Raw genomic sequence first — 25050 nt, forward strand, 5'->3', positions numbered from 1 at the left:
CTCTCGCCACCCTTCCTTCCCTCTACCACTTCAGTGTAGTTGCACCGTGATTTATGTCTAAGTCCATATTAATGTTTTTAGTATTAGTGCTCATGTATTCACTGTGGAACCAAAGGCGGCATTTCCTTCTTGAGTAATTCTGCTTTTCCTGTGGGCTATGAAATGTCTCGTTTTAAAATTTGCTCAATTGGAGCTTTGGAGGACAGTGAGTGAGGTGTGTGCATGTATTGAGGTACAAAGCTATACTCTCAAAATTATCTGGGTATGTAAATGAATGATAAATCAATAAAATGTGATTTTTCAAATGTGCTTATTTTTCTTCAAACCTAGACTGAGTCATCCCATAACCCCTAATCGCTTTATAAAATACTTTTCAATAAATCTCCCACGTCAGTTACATTTCCCCCCATAGACGTCTACTCACTGACCGTTGTTACCCTGGACTTGCCTGCTGTTTCCCATCTGTGCAGCCAGGTCATTTTGCTTGATTTTGTGCCTCATTTTGTATATTCTTGGCTAGAGAAGAAGTTTTTTGAGAATTAATATCTTTAAAAGCATCTTGATTCCATTCTCATTTTATTATGTGTTAGACATAGTGTATAATTCTATTAAACTTTGATTCCTGCAGAATTTTGAAGGTATTCCTCCATTGTCTTGAGCTTCCAAAATTGTTATTAACTATGTGGTACTGTATTTATTCCTAATTGTTTACATTTACCTTTTTTTCTCTACACAGGCTTCTAGGATCTTCTTCTGATCACCACTAGTCTCTTGATACCTAACAAGCCCTAAGAGATAATCTTTGATTCTAGGAGATGCTTTTGACAATTTCCTCATCTTCTCCCTAACTAAAAGTTAAATTTCCTATTCTGATATTCTGTTTTCTTAAGTTTTGTCTCCTGTTGTCTCTATCTTTCTCTTTGGGGTTTTTGATCTACTTCTAAGAGGTTTCTTCAGCATTACCTTCCAGTTCTTCCACAAAAGAAAAAAAAGTTTTGCCTCTCATAGTTTTGATTTCCAGTAAGCTCTTTCTTTAGTTGTCCCCCTTCTTTCTTGATAGTACCCTGTTCTTGCTTTATGGATGCCTATGGCCTCTTATCACTTCCTAAGTAGCTAGACACTGAAAAACAGATTGGAAATGTGTGTGTATACAGAACTTAACTATATAGTCTTAGGATGACCCACCAGCTGTTGTTGGAAATACCCAAAAGTTGGTGTCCATTACTTTGGTTTTCTTCATGTGCTGTTCATCTTCTCTAGCCAAGAATATACCAGTGTCCTCCATGCTTGGGTTCGTATCCTAGGCTCCAGCACTCTGGAGTCGGCAGGAAGAAAGGGCTGCATCTGATCCCTACCTTCTCTGTCTTCAGGTCTTCAGTCCTGCATCTGGTCCCTACCTACTCCATATCTTGGGTCCCTCCATCTAGCTCCCCTCTGCCTTAGTTTCCCTTTCCTGTGGGTGTTGAGGGTAGTCACCTGGCTGAGCAGGAGAGAGATGGATTGTCTGAGGATCTAACTTATATGAACTTCAAGTTCCATTTCAGTGTCCTCAGCTCCCATTCTTACCTCCATTTTTCACAGTATCTGGTGCTTCTAACTCCTATGTTTTTCTGAGATTTTATAGATTCCTATTGTTACTACCCACACAGGCATTGTTTCACCTTCTTTCTGTTAAGTCAGTCATGTTTCCTATGTTACAAGTCTGACAATTTCTATCTTTATATATTATAATTAGAGATTATAGATAGGTAAGTGGAGTTTGCATTTCTATTTCTTACTCTCCTTTTTATTTTTGAGGATTTTCAAGAAAAGGGCAAAGTGAAAAATGTCTCCAGGATTTTAAAGAAATCTCTTGTCATGGTTCATTAGTAATGAGAGGCAGGAAGTCACTTGCTGCGTTGTGAGGTTCTAATTTCTTAGAGAAATCCAGTCTTGCCCAGAAGCACCATGCATCTGTCACCTACATTTTAATGGTCCCCACTCACTGCTGAGCACCCATTTAGGAGTGGACTTCTAGAACAATCTCAGATTCCCCTCATAGCCTTTGCTAACACAGTACAACTTTAAAAGAGAGCTCCATTTTGCTGGGGGTTTTTTGATCTGGAGCTGTGTAAACTGTTTCCAGCCTCCTCTTTTGAACATTCTGAATAAATATCATCTCAGAAATACACAAACACAGAAGCACTTCCATCATCACAGTTATTTGTTTATTCACCTAGAATGTATGCTTGGAAACACCTATAATAGACTTAAGATAAAGCAGTGAACAAAACAGCCTCACTCCCTGCTGTTATGTAACCCCAGTCTCATGGTGGAGCAGGCAAATAAACAAACAAATATACGACTTGTCAGATGGTGATGAGTGCTAAAAAGAGCTCAGAGAATTCAATCTCCCCACATTGTCACTTTTTGGTGTCTTTCTCATCAAGAGGACAAGACCTGAGATGTTTGTGTTCAGTGTTTGGAAAATGTTAAATATTCTAAGAAGGAAGTAAGTGATTATTTACACATAAGGAGCATCATTTGAAATTTTGTGATTTATTTCTCCCGTAAATAAAATGTAAGTATATATGTAAAACCTAGAGGTGGGGTATTTTTAAGTTTACACTAAACGTTGTACCAGAATGACCTGTTAGATGAAAACTGAGTTATCACCCAGGAATTGTGCTGTAGTAACGGCTCAGGTGTGGCCTGGCACTATGGAGGCACAGAGCAGAAGCTGTGGTCCCCCCGTCCTGTGTGACAGACCCGTCATCAGGAGCCACCTCTACACGCTGTGTTCAAACCAGCCCATGCTCAGGTGAATCGAGCTAAAGTGTAAGAAATGAAAAGTGTCTTGGGAAAAGCTCTTTGATGTACAATCTTCTTAGTGTCCACTCTGGCCTGTCAGCAATTACCATTGGTGTCTCATTGTATTCTAGCTCAGAATTCCTGTGCTACAACTGAAAACACTGACGAGCTTTTGTGCCAACTTTAGAGCAGTTTTATTTATTGAAGAAACACTTTCTACTTGAATAACAAATTTTGTTAGGTTGGCATCTCTTAAATGTTTTTCCAGTTAATATTACATAAATCTCCTGAACTATAATTGCAGTGGAAGGACATAGATGTCATTCAGGGCCTTTCTCAAGATGTGAATTAAAATAGAATAGCTACAGCTATTCCAGGTGGTTGTTTTTGTTTTTTTTAACATTTCACATTTTATTCATTCATTCATTTGAGGTCATATCAGTTGGCATCACTGTGTGTGAGCAGAGGAACAGGCACACCCTTCAAATGTGCCTCACCACCCCCAGCCCGGAACACCCACTCCCCTTCATCACATACCACTGGGCTCCCTCCTACTTTGTTCCCATCCCCCTCCAGTGCCTCATTCTGAAGTCATTTCTAGACTTTGTTTTGTTTTAGTGGTGTCAGTTTCTTTGTGTTGTTTCTCTATACTCTACATATGAGTGAAATAATCTGGTATTTGTCTTTCTCCCTCTGGCTTATTTCACTTGACATAATCTTAGGTTTTTGAATCTGTTACAACCCAGTGGCCATGCATGTAGAATTCTCCAGACAAGAGGAGAAGCTAGCTTCCACTTGCTGAGGGCTTAAATGCCTGTAGAGCTCAGTGCTCTTGTGTTATTTTTGTTATTTCACTTCTTCATTCTTACCTTAACCTTGTGCTATGGTTATTAATAATCCTCATTTTAAAGATGAGAAAACTGCTTCAGTGACCAATTAATTTCCAAGGTCATACTCTTTGTAAGTGGCAGAGATAGGATGCCAGAACCAGCATCACACGGGAGTTCTTTTATTCTCCCCATTTTACAGCTAAGGAAACAGAGACTCTGAGATTAAATAACTTGGAGAAATAACCCAAACAAGATTTAAACTGAAGCAGGCAGACTCTGGCATCCATGTTCCTAACCACTGTACTGTGGTTTTCTTTAGTGTTCTATCGGAAAATCTATCAATAGTTGAATTATAGCAAGAAAATTATAATGAAGGAACATTTTAGTCATCACCTAAAATTCCTCTTCAAAAATGGTTTTTACATAGCTAGAAGCTCCTGTCACATTAGGTAAGTTGTCACTGGCTTAGTCCTTAGATCAAGAAGCTAATACTCCTGAAATAAGCTAATTAGGGAACCCAGCTAATTTTAAGAGGTGTCACAGAGACAGAAAAGCAAAGGTTTCCTCCCCACCCAAGGAAATCTATGTAAGGAAAAAGCTCAAATGTCACCCTTACCCAGAGACTAGTTCTGTACTAAATCAGGAAGGTGTCAAATGATCATAGTTCCTGAATTATTGGTGCTGCTGTTAATGCCAAAGAAGTTAACATTTCAGCAGTCCTGTCACTGCGAGCATGCTGAGCACACTATGGAGACTGAAGCCAGGGAGAGAGAGAGAAAGAAGGTTAGGGTTTGATTTCATTTGCAGTTGTCTATTTTTGAAAAGATTTTTAGGAAAAATGAGATCCAAACTAAATGACAGATAACCCATAAATGATGATGGTTTATGTTTGTCTAGAACTTTTTTCCTTTAAAATTTAAACTGAAAATTTTTTCAACACAAATTTTGCAGTCAGCCCCAGATTTCATGTATATTCAGGTTCTAAATTTGGGAAGCAACCTTGTTTGTTTTTGTCAGTTTCTGCTTTTTTTTTAATCTTGCCTTCCACCAGAATGGATCAGTGTTTAAATTATTGTTCACTGCTACATTCCTAGCTCCTGTTATAATGCCATAAATATTTGTTAAATGAATTAATATACTGGAATCCATTCTCTATACTGAAAACTTAAGTGATCTTTCTAAAACATACATTTTCTTTGGCTAGAACAATAAGTGGCTCCTCACTGCTTTTGAATGAAAAGCAGACTTCCTTCTGAACATATCACATGGACTATACTGAAAGGGCTTCACTTCTTTACCTAGCCCAGGTCTTCTCAGTCACAACAACATTTTGGGTCAGATAATTCTTTGCTCGGAAGAGGGCTGTTTATCATAGGATGTTTAGAATCATCCTTGTCCTCTACACATTACCTAATAGCTTTTATACCCCAAACCACAGTGTGAGAATCCAAAATGTCTCCACATTGGCACATGTGCCCTGGGGAGCAAAGCCACCCCCAGCTGAAAACCCTGGCACTGCCTTATCTCCTATCATGCCCCACTCAGTCACGCTCTGGCCACCCTGAACTTGATTTCACTTCTTTGAAGTGGAAAGCTGTGTGTTGCTCAGGGCCTTTGCACATGCTATGTTCTTCCATCTGGAACACGACTGCCTCTGTTCACTCCTCACCCTTCGGATCTCACCTGAAATACTTCTAAGAATCCTTCTCCGGTCTCCCAAGTTAACATTTCAGATGACCTATCTGTGTGTCCCCCGGGCATCTTATATTTCCTCTCTCATAGTGATTTTTTTTTGACATGCAATATAATTGACCTATATTAGTTAATGATTTGATATTTGTATATATTATGAGATAATTACTACAATAAGTTTAGTTATTATCCATTCACCTCGCATATTTTCAAAACCTGTTCTTGTGATGACAACTCTTTAGCCACTTGAGATATACAGCACAGTATTTTTAACTATAGCCACCATCCTCTAAAACTTATTTATCTCATAGCCCAGAACTTATTTATCTTTTAACTGGAAGTTTGTACCTTTTGGCCATCTTCACCCATTCCCCAACCCCACCCCCACCTCCAGCAACTGTTCTGTTTCTGTGAGTTCAGTTGTTTTAGATTCCACATGTAATTGAGATCATACAATATTTGTCTTTCTCTGTCTAACTTACTTCATTTAGCATAATACCCTCAAGGTCCATCATTTTATCACAAATAGCAGGAATTCCTTCTGATTATGACTGAATAACACTCCAGTGTCTGGGGATCACATTTTATTGATCCATTCATCCATTGAGAGACACTTAGGTTTTTCCATGTCTTGGCTGCTGTAAATAATGCTTCAGTGAACATGGGAATGCAGATACATCTTTAAGATAGTGATTTCATTTCCTTCAGATAAATACTCAGAAATGGAATTGCTGTATCATATGGTAGTTCTATTTTTAATTTTTTGAAGAACCTCCATCTCATAGTGCTTATTATACTGTTATTATTGCTGTTTAATTGTCTCTCTTTCCTGTGAAGGGCATAAAGCAGTCATATCTTTGTTGCTCATCATCTTATCTCCAGAATTAGCACAAAGTCTGTATGTAATGAAAGTTCAATTAATACTCACTGAATGGATATAAATGTCATTATTTTCTATTAGGAAATCTTGGAGCATTCGTCTCTGAGTGTTTATTCATAATAATGAGTCCCAACCAACTTATTAGGCACTGTAGAATCAGATTCATGAGCCTCAGGATTGAATTTTGGTAGAGAGTTTGAAATTCTACCAGTCCTCTGAGATTCTGATTTAAATTTAATTCTGGATTAAATACACTTGGACTACTCATTGTGCCAGACCTACTTCTCTAGGAATACCAGAGAAACTCTCCTTTAAAATTTGCATTCAGTGTTAGCCCCAACCGCCCCTGGGTCATCTGCAATTGAATAGCAATAATCTATGGGATGTGGGGCCTTCCTGGTGGCCTAGGGGTTAAGTCTGAGCACTATCACCCCTATGGCCTCAATTTGATCCCAGTCAGGGAGCTGACCCACATGGCGCAGCAGAACTCTCCTGCCTCACCTGCCTCTGCCCTCAACAGTGTATTTCAGTAGATCTGCCTGTTCTGCTCCCCACCCTGTTTCTGGTGAATCCTCTAGACTCCTACACCTCTGGCCTACATCCCAGTTTCTATGCAAAAATAATTTTTTATTAAAAAAAAAAAATAAACTATGGAATGTGGCAGTTTAGGTCTAGAACTATAAGAAAGCTAAGCATTACCCTAAGTTCTGCCAGAACAGATTAAATGGTAGGACTCTGACTACCAGATATTAAAGCATACCCTAAAGCCTGTTTAACCAAAACAGTACAGTACTGGCATAAGCATAGACTAATAAACCACCGGAACAGACTAAAAAGTGCAGAATTAGAGCCCAGGACATGTAATACTGTATGACAAAGTAAGTAGGACTGGGCTGAAGATGAACTTTTAATCAAGTGGTGCTGGGAGCACTCAGTAACCACATAGATGAAAGTGACCCACATCTCATGCTATGCAGAAGAATAGGCCCCACGTGGCCTGGGAATCCAAATGCAAAAAAATTAAACCATACAAATGGTAGGAGAAAGCCTGAGTGACTATCTCTTTACCCTAGATAAAGGGAAAGCTCTTTCTAAGTAAGATCTAAATCTAGAAGAACAAAAGAAATGATTGTTAAATTTAATTACATAGAAATTAAGTGTTCCATGGTAAAAAAAAAAATAATAATAGTGAAAAGATGAGCAGAAAACTAAGAAAATTTCACAACATATACTACAAATAAAGTGTTAGTATCCCTTATAGTTAAAGGACTGAATAAAGAACCAAAAACATCATAGAAAAGTGGGGGGACAGTCAAACCAAAAAAGAGATTTAAATGGTCCTCAAACATTTGGAAACATTTAGACTCACTTATTGTTGCTGGACAAGGGAGCAGCCCAGGGCTCCTCAGTGTGAGATAAACGTGGTTATGTGATTGGCTTAGAGTAACCAAGGCCACCCCTGGAATTGAATAAGTGAATATATTATAAACGACAAAACTGTGTTTCTCATTGTTAGAAAAAGAAGTTACAAATGAAGAAAGGGAAATCTAAAATGAACCAGGTGGTACTGGATTGAAATCTGAGATATCAGTATATATTGTTAGTTTTTATTTTTTATTTTCATAAATGTGTGTGTGTGTGTGTGTGTGTGTGTGTGTGTGTCTGTGTGTAGACAGAGTTATGTGTGGGTTGGTACTTATACATGCATTTCTTAGCTCTACCTACTGTGAAATACCCAAAGCTTATTGCTATAAGCACGCCTACTGCTCAGGTCTTGTTTTGTAAACACTATTCAATGAAAGATAGTGGAGAAGTAAATGGTGCCAGGTCTGGGCAGGGTAAATACAAGAAGAGCTTGGAACACCTTGGGGTGCCAGAAAGCAAGAAAGTGCTTTAAAGGACAAAAGCCTCTTGAAAGAACACAAATGCTAGCCTGAAAGAGATCTTAAATGACCAACGCTGAAACAAATTGAGCAACAAAGTTAATACAGCGTTGGACTATAACCAGTGGAATAAAATAAGCCCATGTTTATTAGTTAAATTAAATAAATGCCTGGAGGGAAAGACGTAACTCTTCTTTCCTATACATTCCAGTTAATAAATGTCAAAGGAAATAGAAAATCATTTTTAGACAAATCCCTCAGTAATAATTGTTGTATACAATGATCTCAAAGTATCTTCCCCAGGGGCCTCCCTGGTGGTGCCAGGGATTAAGACTCAGCCTGTGAAGCTCACCGTAGCCACTGCAGCATGAGTTCGATTCCCAGCCAGGGAGCTACCCACATGGTGCGGCAGACCTCTCCTGACTTGCCCACTGCTCCCCTCAGCAGTGTGTTTTTGTCAGTCTGCCTGTTCTGTTCCCCACTCTGTCTCTGGTGAATCCTCTCAGCCCCCACAACTCTGGCCTATACCCCAGTTCTTGTATGTATAAATAAATAAATCTTTTTAAAAAAATATTATCTTGGGCCTCCCCAGTGGCTCAGTGGGTTGAGCGCAGCACTGTGAATCTGTCTGCAGCTTCTGCAGCGTAGATTCGATTCCCAGCTGGCCAGGGAGATTGCCACATGACGCAGCAGACCTCTCCTATCTCACCCACTGCTCCCCTCAGCAGTGCTTTCGGTCTGTCTGCCTGTTCTTCTCCCTGCTCTGTCTCTGGTGAATCCTCTCACCCTCCCGCACCTCTGGCCTGTACCCCAGCTATTGTATGAATAAAAAAATAAATCTTAAAAAAAAAAATAGTGTCTTCCCCAAGATATGTTTATGACAAAGGGGCAAATAGAAACTACAGTAGAGAAACCTTTATCTTAACCAAGTGGTCAAAGTCAGCCTCCCCCATAACAACACTAAGAACCCCATGATATAATCTACTGAGGACACAGCATTGTTCTGTCATATTCTTGCCCAGAAGTCTCAAGTGGATTATGCAGAAAACATCAGACCAACTGACATTCGACAGATGAACTAATCACTGTTCCTCACAAGTGTTAGGGTCATGAAAGGCAAAGACTGAGGGGCCCACGCAGACCTGGGAAACTACAGGTCTCCAGGAACAGCAGGTAGATGCAGCGCGGGGTACTGGATAGATAACTCCCAGAGTCAGAGGAGCCCCCAAGGGCACTGGCGAATGCTGAATGCCATTGGTTAATCGTGTTTTGTCAATGTTGTGGGGTTTTACTGGGTTTTTTGTTTGTTTGTTTTGATAATTACACTGAGTTATCAACAATAAGGGAAGATGGGTGAGGGATATACAAAAACTCTGTGTACTACTTTTGCAGCATTTCTGTAAGTCTAAAATTAGTTCAGGATAAAAAGTTTAAAAAATAAATAAAAGTCCTATTGCCAAAAAAAAAAAAAAAAAAAAATCAGAACTCCAGGCTGGAAAATTACTGAGGCAGAACCCAAGTCTGGAGCCATGGAGCCATTCTTAGCTTCCAGTCCCTGGGTGAGGATTAGAGTCACATCTGAGGAACAGAAGAAAGTAGTGATTTACACTGAGCCTCCAGATCCTTAAAATATTAAAAGCCAAACTGCCAAGGACTAGAAGAGGTGTCCTAAGTCAGAAGTTCAAGTGCTGAGGAGGGAGTTGGAGAAGGTGAGGCAGAAAGGAGCTGTAGGGTAAGAACACAGGCACAGACCTGGGGCAGGGCAGTTGCAACATTAGATTCAAGCAATGCAAATTCCAGTCATGTAAATTAAACTTGTATGTCCAAATGAAGTCCAGATATGCAAAGCTGCCTTTCCTCTTTGTGAGATTAGCTTAATCCTGTCACAGATTCTTCATTCCAAGTAGAAAATGGTCTTTGGAGAGTGAAGGCCTGGGACCTTTCACACAAACCTGACAGATGTGCTGGCACTCAGCCATTTGATTAGGGCCTTTGATGAGGATTATGCTTAGTTTTATCATTTCTTGTGTATTAAACTAAAAACTTTTTTGCCTGAGGGTAGGCTCATGCCACTCTCTCTTTTTTTTATATAACCTACAAAACTGTCCTTTTCCTTGTTCCCTCACAGGAGTAACCTAAAATTTGCTCACTGTCTCCTTCAAAGAATTAATATTATTCTGGTCATATCCGATCTATTTTGGAGAGAGTCTATTTTGGATAAAATGTTTAGGGATTTAGCGTAAGAAAAACTAGAATTGGGGAAAAAATCAATAACATAAGAGCCAAAAATAAATTTCCAGCAAGTCATTTTGAGAAAGAAGAATTCACCAAGGAGAAAGGTTTCGCCTGCTGGTTTATTGGGGGTGGGCTAATTCTGAACCATTCCCAACAAGTTGGAATAACAGTGACTGAGTCCAGGGTGGTCTGACCTAATCTTGTCACTGAACATTAGTATGTAAAAGACTAAAGAAAAAATCATATTCCCAGACTTGTTTTCTACTTTCATACATAACAAAAATGTTAAATAATCCCAGCAGGCAACTTGGGGTTTACACCGAATGTCCTTGACAGGAGCTACATCGTACACAGATGCATTGCATAACTGCTTTGATGGGTCTGGTGCGTTCCCTGTCTTGAATCACAGTGCGTATCTCATGAAGCTGTGAAATGATCTTTCTCCCTGAATTCCACAAAGAAATCCAGACTTTCTATTTGGAATACCAAAGAAAATTTAAAATTAAAAGAAAGGTAGGGATGACTTTCACATTGACCTTTGTTAAAAAAAACCTCCTTCAGACAGGACCACAGATGACTTTCAGTGAAATCAGTAAAAGAGCCTGCTCTCTAAATTTCAGGATTTCTATCGTCAAACTCAGACCTCATTACTTTAGGTAAAGGATAAGTCACGGCTGCTTTGCTCAGCTGTTTCGCTTTGACGTGTGGAATCATTGAGGCAAAATATGATGAAAGTTCTTATTGATTCAGAGTTTTGCTGTTTGCTTTTTGTAAAGTAGAGATTTGTATCCATGTGGACATAACCGCTGACAGATAAGTTGCTGACAACTTCCTTATTTTGTGCTTAACAGGTAATATAGCAAAGAGCAGCCTAGCTAAAGAAAAGATGGAGGTTTTTTTCCAAATGCAGTTTCTCATTTCCAGTTCCATTCTCAGATATCACGGCTTCACCCCAGCAAATTCCTCACCTCAGCATAGCAACATTTTCTGTATGTTCAGGGTGTTTTTTTTTTTTATTTCGTGAGAAGGATGTCAAATTTTTTTATTGAATGAGAAGTGACGTTTGCAGCATTCCTGAGTGGACTAGAGCGATCATACCCACAGACAAGGAGTCTTTTCAAAGCATAACACTTGAGTGGTGTCTGTGGTCTCTGGAAGAGGAGTGAAGAGCCGGGGGCCCAGGAGCATGTCTGAGGGTGTCCCTGGAGCACATCTCGTGTGCCTGGCAGAGCTAGTTGAGTAAGAAAGGAACACAGAATCTGGATGGTGACATTGGTGAAGGCGAGGAGGAGGAGGCGGGGGGAGAAGGATGGTGATGGCGGCATCAGCTCCCATTCTTGAGCACATAGTACATCAAGTACTTTCTGTACATCCAAGCTGAACTGCCCCGGCCACTTGAATGTTATCCACACAGTCCCATCGCTTTTCCAGATAGTACTGAGTCTGCAGAGTGATCTAGATTTAAATCACTCACTGCTCTTGCCCTTCAGGCAAAGAAAACAACCAGAGTGTATAGAGCAAGCTCTGTGCAAATTCAGACAAACGAAAAGCCAGAACTTAAAACTCCAGGTTCCAGTCAGATAACCCCAACCCCAGATGACATTAAAATTCGTACATTTAAGTACTTTGAAGTTAAGATCTACATTTTACAAATATCTCCCTTCCTTCCTTCCTCCTGTTTTCTGATTCTGAGTGCTCAGAAAATACTTAATATTTAGATCTGGATTATTTTGTTTTTCATAGACTATAACAACTATAATTTAAAAAGTGATAACTTGAATTTTCTTTGCTTATTCCGAATGCTTTGTTACATGATCAGATTCCTGTACTGTGCCATGCTGAATAATTATCACGAAGGTTAATAGAAATCTTTATTCTCATGTTTGCTTCCTATTTCTTTTTTTTTAAAGATTTATTTATGCATAAAAGAACTGGGGTACAAGACGGAGATGTGGGATGTGAGAGGATTCACCAAAGACAGAGTGGGGAACAGAACAGGCGGATCTACTGAAATACACTGCTGAGGGGAGAGGCGAGTGAGGCAGGAGAGGTCTACTGCCCCATGTGGGTAGCTCCCTGGTCAGGGATCAAACTCATGCTATAGTGGCTGCGGATAGCTTCATAGGTTGCGTCTAGACCCCTTGCGCCACCAGGGAGGCCCCATTGCTTCCTATTTCTTATAATCCAAAGGGAAAACTCAATTTGTATTTGTATGTTTTGTTATCATGTATACAATACAGAAATATAGTGTCAAATTTCTCGGACAAATCAAGCAGTTTCTGAGCAGTGTTTGTTTTCATTTTAAAAGGTTGAGGAGTCAGGAGCCAGAAGACAGTGTTAGAGAATAATTGCATAACAACCATGACCATGGTGATTGTGAAGGATAAGCCTGTGTGCACTTTCCTCTTGTTCTTGTAGGTGGTTGCCTATCACTATTGCCAAGCAGACAATGCCTACACCTGCCTGGTGCCGGAGTTTGTCCACAACGTTGCTGCCCTGCTGTGCCGCTCACCTCAGCTGGCAGCCTACCGGGAGCAGCTGCTCCGGGAGCCTCATCTGCAGAGCATGCTGAGCCTTCGGTCCTGTGTGCAGGACCCCATGGCCTCCTTTCGGAGAGGAGTCCTGGAGCCCCTGGAGAATCTCCACAAAGGTACAGGGAAGGTGCAATGAAGGTGAAAGTTGGAGGCTCTGGAGCCCACGTTCACCTGGGGTGTGCTAGGAAAAATGATTATTTTCATCACTGTGCCAAGACTAAATGTTCCCTCACTGATGTCCTACAGGATACAGCTAACAGATAAAAGATTTTACTTGCAAAAAAATAAAAATCCCTGCAGGAACTGCTACTTCCTCCATTCTCATTCTCATTTCCAAATATAGCACATTTTCCTTGTATAAAGATAGCAAAGCTTCCAGTCCTTTCTGTGGAGTTCCAATAAGTCAGTAAAGTCACAGCCCCAGTTCTGTGTTGAGGCGTCTCTGTGCTTAGCATTCTCCTCCTCCGTACAAGTGGTTATTTTTTCTTACTCTATCAGTTCAGGTGAAATGAAATGGCGTATCTGTGGTTGCACAACCCTGTGTATTTACTAAAAACCACTTAATTGTCCCCTGTATGTATTTAAATATGTATGTCCACTACATGTATTTAAAAGGTACAAAGGTATTTTGAGAGGAAACAAAAAAGTGGAATCCATAACCTCTCACACCTTCCCTCCCTGTCACTGCTGTTGGCTGTGACCTCTGTGCCCGGTGTCCCCCTCACCAATCTCTCTGCCCCACCTCCTTAGCCACCTTTTGTCAGTGCTTAAAAGCCAAAGAAACGACTGAAGTAAGCACGCAGTTCCTGAGCAAACATGTTTATTTCTGAGAGACTTAAGGATCTTTCTTGAGGGTTTGGAGGTCCTCCTAAGAAAAAGGGATGATAATTTCCCTTCTGACTTCCATCTTCAGTTATTTCAGCCTCCATGCTGGCTACCTGGATTTCAGAGCTTCTCTTCTCAGTTCTGATGCCCTCCCTCTATCTGCACATCTGCCAACTATTTTTACCATATCCTAGATATTTTTAAAACTTGGAATTTCTCCACAAATATTTTAAGCATATTTTCTGTACATTCAGTCAATTTCTAAATCCTGTTAATTCTGCCTTCATAATGTTTCTCACATCCATTCCTACCATTATCATCCCAAAGGCTCTGCACCCGCCCACACATCACATCTGTATTACTTCCTTCCTGGTCTTCTCTGGTGTCTAGGTTAGTGTTTCTTTTAAATTGTTACACACTTAGAAAATCTGTGTGGCTGAGATTAAAAAAGTCAGAATTCCTCACAACTGTACCTGACTGGCCTGAAGCTACATCCGTGTTGAGCCCAGTGCCTAGAAGGCTGAAGGGATTCACTTTTTAGCACCCGTTTCTGGCACATTGGGGTAAGCTCTGCTCAGTCTCTCCAGTCTTTTACATTTTTATGTCCTCTTTTCAGTTAAAACTTCATAAAGCATTGCTCTTGGAGAGATTCTGAAATCTCCAATAATTCCCTGTTATTGCTGAATTAACTTCCAGCACCTTCATCTAGCATCTGTGGTACTTGATGACCTATGTTCCAGGCTTACTTTTACCCTTATGAACCCTGTGTTTACATGTAAACTAAAGTGCTCACTACTCCCTTACGTACACTCTTTATACATTCACTCATTGTTTACTCTTCTTGCTGTGCCTTCTTCTCAGTTCTCTGCTGTCAGAATCCTACCCATCTTTGGAGAACCAGCTTACGTACCTCCTTATTCATAAAATAGTCACTGGTCCACGCACCCTCCACTAGTAAGAGACAGTGTTCCTCAAATTGATATTAGGGTTTTTTATATCTTATAGTACTCAGCATTGTTACAATACAAACTTAAAAATTTATTACTACGGGCCTCCCCGGTGGCGCAGTGGTTGAGCGCTGGGTTGCGAAGCTGCCCGCGGCCTCTGCGGTGCCAGTTCGATCCCGGCTGCTCCCCGGCCACCGGAGGAGGGTCCCACATGGCGTGCAGACCTCTCCTGCCGCCCGCTGCTCCCCTCAGCAGTGTACTTCGGTCCTTCTGCCTGCTCTGCTCCCTGCTCTGGCTCTGGTGAATTCTCTCACCCTCCCGCGCTTCTGACTGTACCCAGTGCATGTATAAACAAAACAAACCAGCAAACAAATAAATAAAGCATGCCTCTATTAAAAAAAAAAATTTATTACTAGCATTTCTTAAACATTTACTATTTATCAAATACCATACTTTATTTGTGCTTTATAAGAAATAACTATTTCTGTATTTATCCCCACCCCATTGACTGAATTATATGCTATTGAAATGAGAAACCTTTTTTATACTCAACTTTTACGCTTCACCTTATCATGAATGTAGCAGGCATTCCAGGAAATACGTTTTGAATGGGTAAGTGAAGTAAATAGAAATCACTTACATGTAGGATTACCTAAAGGGAGAAATGAATATAATGTTATATGTCAACTATACCTCGATAAGTGATACAAGGATCTATATATTCTGACTAGATCAAGGAGAAAATCCAAATGTTAGCAGACTCAGATTCTCAGCCATAATCTGTGTTTGATACTTAGAGTAATAGATGTACCTGCTGCACCTTTAGGTCTCCATCATCAGCGCTAAATGTCCCTGGTGATAAGTTTTGTTTTAAGTGAATGTAATTATTTCCCCCTAATTCCACAATAACTAAAGAATTTCTGTAAATCAATAATAGAAAGTTAAGTAATCCAGTTTTAAAGTGGATAAAAGATTTCCATACTTCACCAAAGAAAAGATTTATGAATAGTCTACAAGCACATGAATAGGTGTTTAACATTAATCATCAGCCACACACGAATTCAAAGCACAATGAGACACCACTCTACTCCCACTAGAATAGTTAAAATAGTCTAACATTTTTAAAGTTGATCGTCAAATGTTGGTGAGCATGATAAGCAACTGGAATTCTCATACGTTGCTGGCAGGACTATTTGGCAATTCTTGATCCAGTTAAGTAAAATCTACCTTATGACCATGCAAGTCTGTTTCTATGTCATTAACCAGGAGAAATGAAAACATATGTCTACAAAATGACTTATACAGGAATGTTTGTAGCAGCTCTCATCATAGCCGTCAAAAATTGGAAAGAACCTGGATGTCCATCAACAGAAGGAAGGATTAAAAAAAAAAAACTGTAGTCAATGGAATACTTCTTAGTTATAAATAGAAGCAAGCTAATAATACACACAACAAAGTAAATGAATCTCAACAACCTTGTTACACAAATGAAGCAAGTGTAGCCCATGCTGATACAAACAAAACCTGTTGCCTGTTGAGGTCTGGCCAGAGGGAGCTGAGGGAACTGTGTAGAGTGCTGGAGATGTTCTATATTTTATTGTGGGGTCAGTTGCATGAGTGTATGTATTTGTTAAAACTGATCAAAGTGTACAGCTAGCTGTACACATCACATTTACCTGCATATGAATTGTCAGTTTTCAAGATGGAGAATATTGTAAAGGTATGTGGAGTTTTCTTTTCAGGAAAATTCAGTGGAAAACACTTTTAATTTAGCTTCAGAAGCTGTATGTCAAATTATATATAATTTTCTTTAAAAATGACTGTCAGTATTTTTCGTAATATTTTAAGGTTCTGCAAGAACAGTGACTGAAACAGACACACACACAAAACAAGTGAAAAGGTTTTGAACTTCCTCAGTGAGCTTTTGTTTCAGCCACCAACATGAAATGAAAGGAGTTGCTAATTTGTTATCAAAATTAAATGGAAAGCAATATGCAGCTTTTCTGAACAAAAATGTTATATGACATAGGACTTCTCACCTGACACTTCACCAGCAGCAGAACCTCATACCCTGGGGGGCAGTTCTGACTTCAGTCCTGGCTGCCGTCTCTTCTGCTGCAATCTCTGTCACTTTTTCTCTCTCAAGCACCTAGAATAGGACCACCAAGGAAAACTTTTCAAGCATTTGTTAAATATACATGTAAGTGGGAACAGTGAGAAGTCCCTTGGTGAATATGTAAGGAATTAAAAACAAAGGTTAAAGGGCTTAGAAAACCTAAGAGATACCATTTCTCTTGGGTAAATAATCTTTCCAGGAACTTGACAGCCAGAACAGTGACTCCTCAGCACCAGTCCATTTAAAGTTTTCATCAGTCCCTGGCAAAATAAGAAAAAGGAATAGCCTAGAATTTGTGTGGATATAGATATAGATGTAATTTCTAACATACCTGTGTGAAAAGGTTAGATGGATTATGGGCCTCCTTTTTTAACATCAAAATATTTTATATCCTATGAAATAACAATGGTGGGTAGTAGTTAGTTGCAATGTTCTTTAATGTTCTTATGTGGCAAAATATGAAGTAGCATTCCCTTGTTGGTTGGTCCCAGTTTTGTTCTGTTTTTTAATTTTCACTTATCTGTAAATCTTTGAAAGGCTACTGAGTTAGAGTTATGTATTTAAATAATCTTCAAAAGTTTAAAATGAGCATACAGAGGGATGCTTGTAAGGCTATTTGCATTTGAAAGGCAAAGTAATACTCATTAAGGTCTCACCTCTTAAATTTATAATGAAGGAACCTCATCATTTAGCAAAGGAAAAATAAATTTTTTAGGAGTATTTCTCATCAGTTTACAATGGTATCGTTTGGGAATTCTTTGCATTTAATGGTCTGAATCGTAAAAAATACATTTTTAAATTAACATACCATGCTTATTCCTTAGCAGATGAAATATTTTTTGACATCTCATTTCACCTTTGTTAATAGGTGACTTCTAAGTAACTCCTTCAAAAGAAGGTAATCTTTAAAAACCAAAAGCCAACATTTAAAACAATATAATAATCTTAAGTGGGGTGTGTATTTCTTTAAAAAAAGAAAGAAAGAAAGAAATGATATGTCTACTTACTAATGGGATGAATAATATAATTTGGGAATTTATGCAGGTGAAAATATAATTTTATTAGCAGTTGACTTGTTTTGTTTTGTTTCAATATAATGTCCAGCTTGTAATTTAGAGCATGTTCTTGATCTTTACGCTTGAGAATGTATTTCCCAAAGAAAATGTTTCCCAAAAGAAAATTACAACAGATCTTTATCATCAGCCTTTTCTCATCTTGAAAATCATGACTTTCCTGTGACGGCGTCTGGGTCACATTGAAGGTGGTGTCATTGAATGAGGTCTCCATTGTTGGAAACAGTGAGGATGTGCTGGAAAAGGTTAATAGCCAGGTAGAAGTGGCTGTTGTAAGTTAGTATTCCTACAGGGGGGACTTCAGGCTACCAGCTGCTTAACAGTCAACTCTGGACAATATGGCAGTGGCCTCTCCTGAGCCATGCAGGGCCTGCACACCCAGGCTGGGTAGGGGATGGCGCTCACTGACAGCGCAGGTCTCTGATCCACCAAGGAGAATGCAATTAGAACCTTTCTTGGTGGAAATTGAAGAAACAGTTATCCTTAAGGGAGTCAAGGTCCCCAAAATCAAGAACATAAGAGCCCCCGGCAGTGTGGTTAAATCCCATTTCGTTCCAAGCAGCATCTCTCTCTTCCTTAATTCTTTGGAGTCCCTAAAGGAATAGGTGTTTGCTTAGAATGCCATTCCATTAGTAATCACCGTTGGCAGTAAGAGCTAGACATAGCTCATTTTTCTACCAGAAAGTCACCAGATGAGAGTAATAGTTAAATCTCTTGATAATTTGAGAGCTGACGGACAGAACTTAGGATATAGAAGTCAGATTCCTTTATATAAAGGTTGTACTTCAGGGGAGAAATACAAAGCCTTATTAGCCATGCAAGAAAATCTGCATATTATCAAATGTGAAACCAAAATATGAAGAGTTCTGATTGGCCTTGACTCTTTTAAAGATTAAAAGAGCCAATCTTGTACAGAAGTACACAAACTTTTCCTTCTATCCCCAGGCCCATCGCCTCTTCCCTCCTCAGAGACAACCTGTTTCCCACCTCAGGCATCCAGCAGCTTCCTGCTCACCTCCCCTGCCTCCCGCCCTTCAGGACCTGTGAGGTCTTACCAATAATAACTTTTACTTGCTTCAATTCATTTATACTAAAATGCCCATTCAACCTAAGGGCTTCTTGATCTGTTTGTTCAGGTTAGTTCAAAAGTCAGTAAGTATATCATGAGGGTGGAAGCCTGAAATCTCCCTAAGTCTTCTTCACCCCAGGCCTGAAGATAAGCTGTCATGTAGGAGAGTGCAGATTCCAGGGAGGGAAGCAGCCGAGACTTGTCTTTCCCACACACACAACTGCTCTTAGGAAAATCACCAGAGGTCTGGCCTCACTGAAGCTGCCTTAGGTTCAGCCTGAGAGCTACTGCTTCTGTGAGATCCTGGGCCCAGCCTACCTAATTCCAGGCCATCTGTTGGCTGGGCTTCTGTCGCTCTGCCTTCCTCCTGTCCTTCCCTCCGTGCTTCCACATGAAGCCCAATATATTTCTCTGATTTCCACTTTTTTTTAGAAATTGCCAAAGGAAGATGGGATATGTTCTCTATAATGCTACCAGATAGATTTTTTTAAATTCTTTTCACCTTTTCAAACATGAGAGGAAAGATTAATATCTACGTGAAATTCTCATAACTGTATTGTTCAGGCTGTCTCATAACTGACAACCTGGGAAAATGGTGATACATATACTTCATATATGTAATATATGTAACCAAAGCTCCCGTACCTGGTCAAAAACAAGATGAACTCATTAAATGAATTATGTAATGTCTTCCTACTAAATTATGTACCCTGAGCACTCAGTAGTAAACACACAAGAAACCTTTTCTAATATTTATTTTCCAAACAGATATGTGATCAAAGACCCAAAAAGAGCTCACTCGTCCACTTGGTCATTGTTAAGTGATTTGTTTCTTTCTATCTCAGAGAGAAAAATCCCAGATGAAGATTTCATCATCTTAATTGATGGATTAAATGAAGCAGAATTTCACAAACCGGATTATGGGGATACAATTGTATCATTTCTGAGTAAAATGATTGGAAAATTTCCTTCCTGGCTCAAACTAATTGTAACAGTTAGGACCAGTTTACAGGTATGTGTTTGTTTGCTTTTGGACCATAAATTGTTTCCCTTGGAGACTGCTTAAACTGCAAAAACTCTAGTTCCTGATTGCCTTAGTGATGCCTTTATAAGCCTCTGTGTTGTCCTAGAGCATGAGCAAGAATAATTCCCAAAGACCATCCTTTTAGAGTAAGAGATCAGATGTAGAGAGAACATTCTCTTAGCTTATGTTCCCGTGGTTCTGGATATGTTTTTGATAAAGTGTCCTTCAAAATAGCATGGGAAAAAAAGATCCTTTTTCTGGACTTTGCCCTGAGGACAGTGATAGAAATGGAGTCCCTGATACTCCAATTTACTGCTTGACTTTGGTTTCACATTTTTAGTCTTTAAATGCTATGAAAATTCCAGATCAATCTAGAATCGAATTTTCTAGTTCCTTCCTCTGCTTTTACTTGAACAGCTTTTCCATTGCATGAAGGTGGACTTTGTGTTGTATGTGCCTTCCTCCAAGAAATATTGGCAATATTATGGGTTTAGATTAAATTCACTAGAACTGGAAGATGAGTTTTTCCATTATCTTCTCTGCTTATTCGCTGGTCACTTAATGACCTAACGGAAGGACTCTGATGGAGCACTGAGCCTGCAGAGATCTGCGAGCTGTGGATCAGTGACCCCACCTTCCTGCATTCTCATTGTAGCTGAGATGGTATCTCCCATTCTTTACATATTCACACTTGGTTTGGAACAGAGTACCTAAGTCTTTTTTTTTTTTTCCCTAAACCATTACCTCTTGTGATGAACATTAAAATCTCACATTATGTACCCATTTCTCATTGTGATGCAGCCCCCTCATAACAATTGCTAATGTACAGAAAATAATCTTAGTTCCCTCATTTCCCCCCTCCCAGGCACTTACTCCTATATACTGACCAACTATTGCTAGCTTAATTGCCTTCTTTTACCAGAAACTATACTTCCAATCCTGGCCCTCCCCCTGCAGATGCTTTTTGTTAATCTCGAAGCAATTTGAGTGGAAGACTGTGGATGAATCTATGTAAATGCATCTTTACAACTAAAGTAATATTGTCTACCACTGTTGGTCAGTAGCTTGATTATTAAAGATGAAGGAAATAGAAGACAGTTCCCATAACACAGTCTATGACTAGTTTTATTAAATGTTTGCTTAACCATGTTCTCATCCATATTTTCACATGTGCAGTCTCACAAAATTAGCAGAGCAGATTACTTTAGTTTTTCAGCCATGCCAAAGAGCAGGAAGAATACATGGCAGTCTGCAAAAACCACATTTCAGTGTCTTCACAGATCAAGACCTACAGTAACTTCCCAAATACTTCACTTCAACCAAGGGTTTTAAAAAATGTATTTTATTCATCTTAGACAGTAAAGTAATATGTAAGTCTTTAAAAAATGAGCCTCATATTTGATCATTATATTCCCCAACATTTCTTAAGTATGTCAGATACTAGTCTCACATCTAAGGATACAAAACACTGAACAAGACAGACAATACCCTACCCCTGCCCGCATAAAGTGCATGTTGTAGTGAGGAGCACAAACTACGGATAAGCAAAAAAGTGTAGACATGTTAAAATTTTAGGTCGCGTTAAGTGCTGTGAAGACCAGTGGAATAGGGTAAAGGGGTAAGTGGGGTTGAAGGTATTTTGAATAGGGTGGGTAGAAAAGCCCTCTTCAGGGATCTTCTAAAGTTCTGAGATCTGATTTGCCTTTTTTAGAGGATTTCTTTGGCAGCCATGTAGGAAATAAAATGTAGAGGATCAAAAACAGAAGCAGAAGTACAGGTGAAAGGTGATGGTGACTCAGAGTTGATTGTGGTGGAGACCCTGGAAGTGGCCATAGTCTGGACTTATTTTGAAGGAGAATCAAAAGGACTTGATAATGGGCTGAATGTGAGTGTGAGCAAAAGAAAGGATTCAAGAATGAATCATGGGCTTTGGGTGAGCAATTGAAAAAACACTGGCCTAAGGAAAAGAGAAAGATCGCAGACACCACCTCCAGTTTGGTGGTAAGGTTGGTGGTGATACCATTTACTGACATAGGAAGGTTTTGTAGTTGCAGGGGTGGGGGGAGAAATTTAGTTGTTCTGATGTGACCAAATTAAGTTTGTCTATAAAACACCCAAGTGTAAATATTGACTAGACAGAGACGTAAGGTCTGAGCTCTGGCAAGAAGACTAAGCCAGAAACATAAAGTTAGACGTCATCGACATGTAGGTATTTAGAACCATGGCACAGAGTCAACTGGTCTAAAAAGTGAAAGAAGTGAGATGAGAGAAAAGAATGGTGCCCTGAGCCCCCGGCAGACTGAGAGATGAAAGGGAAACCAGTGTAAAGGGCTAGGAAGGAGTAGCCAGAGAGCGGAGAGGAAGATGCCGGGACATCAGGAGGAAGGATGTGGCCTCCGGTGTCAGATCTGGCTGAGAGGTTGAGGAAGATGAGGACTGAAGCAAGATGAAGGTTCCCAGTACCCTTGACAAGAGCCTTTCGGTGAGGTAGTGAGGTTGAAGCCTGATTGCAGTAGATGGGGGAGGGGCAGGGAAGGGAGGAATCAGATAGGAAATAGAGAAAACCTTTCCGTGAAACTGCTAAAAATGGCAACAGAGATCTAGGACAGTAGCTGAAAGGAATTGTCTGGTGATCCAGTAGAGGGGACATTGATGCAGGAGAGAGAATGGTACTTACAGGAGCAACGTCTCTAAACAGATGCAAAGAGATGGAATCCAGAGTACAAGAGTCGCCACAAAGCTCTGTCAGTATAATTTCTCTACATAGAAATATATAGAATATAATTCTGAGCAGATCACCAAGGTACTTCCCACCATTCGAAGTGTTCCTCAGTCCTATATTAGAATAAAGTCATTTACTTCTGAGGGCTAGAAAGCCGCATTTTTATATGGTATTTTTGTCTTCCTACATTTCTCTTACTGAATTGTACTTTGACATTGTGCCACTGTTGACCCTGAAAAAAGTTATAACAAAAGAGAAAAGAGTTACATGACACTCCATTGTCTATTTTAGGGATATTATTTAGAATATTACCATGAAATTGTTCCCAAGATACCCCTTGAAGAACCATTAAAAATTATCTTAATTCTCAATATTAGAAAAAGTTGTGACCCTCCCGTGCAACTAATTGTTTTAATCTGTGGATTCTAATTCTTGGTTATGGTTCCCTCTCTTCCTTGGATGCTCTGAAGTTCAGACTCAGTTTGTGGACCTCCTAGTTTATCACAAGAGTTAGGGGAAACTGAAGGTCTTTCTATCTCTCTCCCTCTCTATCTGTTTTAGGAAATTACCAAGCTGCTGCCTTTCCATAGGATATTTTTGGATCGACTAGAAGAGAATGAAGCCATAGACCAGGACCTGCAGGCTTACATCCTGCACCGGATACACAGCAGCTCAGAAATCCAGAATAACATTTCACTTAATGGCAAAATGGACAATACTACATTTGGCAAACTCAGTTCTCACCTCAAGACCCTCAGTCAAGGGTCCTACCTATACCTGAAACTCACATTTGACCTCATAGAGAAAGGCTACCTAGTATTAAAGAGCTCTAGCTACAAAGTAGTTCCCGTCTCGCTCTCTGAAGTCTACCTACTCCAGTGCAACATGAAGTTTCCAACCCAGTCTTCCTTTGACCGGGTGATGCCTCTCCTGAACGTGGCAGTTGCCTCTCTCCACCCACTGACTGATGAGCATATCTTCCAGGCCATCAATGCTGGCAGCATCGAAGGCACACTGGAGTGGGAGGATTTCCAGCAGAGAATGGAGAACCTCTCCATGTTCCTAATCAAGCGCAGAGACATGACCCGGATGTTTGTACATCCTTCTTTTCGAGAATGGCTTATCTGGAGAGAAGAAGGAGAGAAAACCAAATTTCTCTGTGATCCCAGGTAAGCCAGAAGTACTGTAATAAGCAATTCTGAGCCTGTTTTGTATTTGTCAGTGGAGCGTGAGTATGGAAAGCAGGGAGTGGTGTTCATTTAGATATCGCACACGATGGGGACATCAGCCCTGTTCCTTCGGTAATGAGGCTGTAATGAGGTCAACTCACTCTCATCGCGTTATTTCCTTAAGATATTTAAAGAATCTGCGCAGATATTTATACTGCTCCCCTGTGTTCCTGTGTTTTCCTAAATAATTTTCTCTGTCCCCGCTAGGGATCCCAGGCTATAATTAATTTAGCCACTTGACATAGGAAGAAACGAGTGACGTGTTGTTCATCTCTTTGACTTAGGGCAGAACCATTGTAAACTGTTAGTGCCCTTGTAATGCTATCAGTGACTGTCATGAAAGTTACCTGTGAGTGACTCCGTGAACGCCTACCCAGTGGGCTTCACTCTGGAAGGCAGTGAAAAAGACATGCAGAGGTGAGCTGATTCAGCCACTCTACCTTTAGATAAATAAGGTTTTGTTGTCCCTATTTTACTATCAAGGTCTTAAGGTGCTGAATCACTTGCCCAGTGTCACTAAGTTAATAAATAGGTGGGAGAAAAGAGGAAGGACTAGAACAGGGATGGCAGTGCGCCCCACCCTCCCCATCCTGGGCCTGACTGCCCCAACACTCCTGGTGAGCTCAACCCTGACTTAAGTATTTTTCTCACCTCAGCAAATGTGACGAGATGTGAAACTATTTCCCTTTATCTTAGGTAAATGTCTAGCATCCTGCTAGGATGTGCACCCTATTCCACACCTCCTTTTTAAAACAATTATTCCTTTAATAAAGTTGATTTTAAAAGCAGGTATATTCTTGATTTCTGGGGAACAGAGCAGACGCCAACAACCTAGTCAGCAAAAGCAGCTTATTCTAGCTCAAAAAGAAGACAGACAGTTCGACTTGGCCTCCCTCTGGGACTCACCCAGAGACTAGCCCTCTCTGCCCGTGCTGGGGTTTCGTTGCTGTTGGGGGGCTCTTCTCCAGGCCTTACTAGAAACGCCACAGGGGGGCAGGAGCCGTTCAGCCTGCTTCATGCCAGCTCATTTGAATGTGAGTTCCAGCTTCTGATGAAGATACTCAGCCAGCGATGGGTTTTGTGGTATTTTCCTTGAGAGGGAAACTTTAAAGGAATTTGCTGCAGTGGAAAGAACATGAACTTTTGAGTCAGATTACCTGCATGTAAAGCCTACCTTTTCTAAGAACTGTGACCTTTGGAA

General features: G+C 40.1%; 1 protein-coding gene across 3 annotated transcripts in view; it reads left to right on the top strand.

The window, feature by feature from the left end:
• Positions 1-25050, top strand: part of TANC2 (tetratricopeptide repeat, ankyrin repeat and coiled-coil containing 2) — a gene marked incomplete at both ends in the record, with an annotated part of 263116 nt that overhangs the window by 188586 nt on the left and 49480 nt on the right. For all 3 annotated transcript variants that reach the window (XM_084238894.1, XM_084238895.1, XM_084238896.1), the window contains 3 exons: positions 12729-12960; positions 19720-19886; positions 23182-23789. In XM_084238894.1, coding sequence (XP_084095020.1) covers positions 12729-12960; positions 19720-19886; positions 23182-23789 — 1007 coding nt within the window. The remainder of the gene's footprint in view (positions 1-12728; positions 12961-19719; positions 19887-23181; positions 23790-25050) is intronic.

Source organism: Talpa europaea, assembly GCF_964194135.1.
Source record: "Talpa europaea genome assembly, chromosome: 7".
Lineage (NCBI taxonomy): Eukaryota > Metazoa > Chordata > Mammalia > Eulipotyphla > Talpidae > Talpa > Talpa europaea.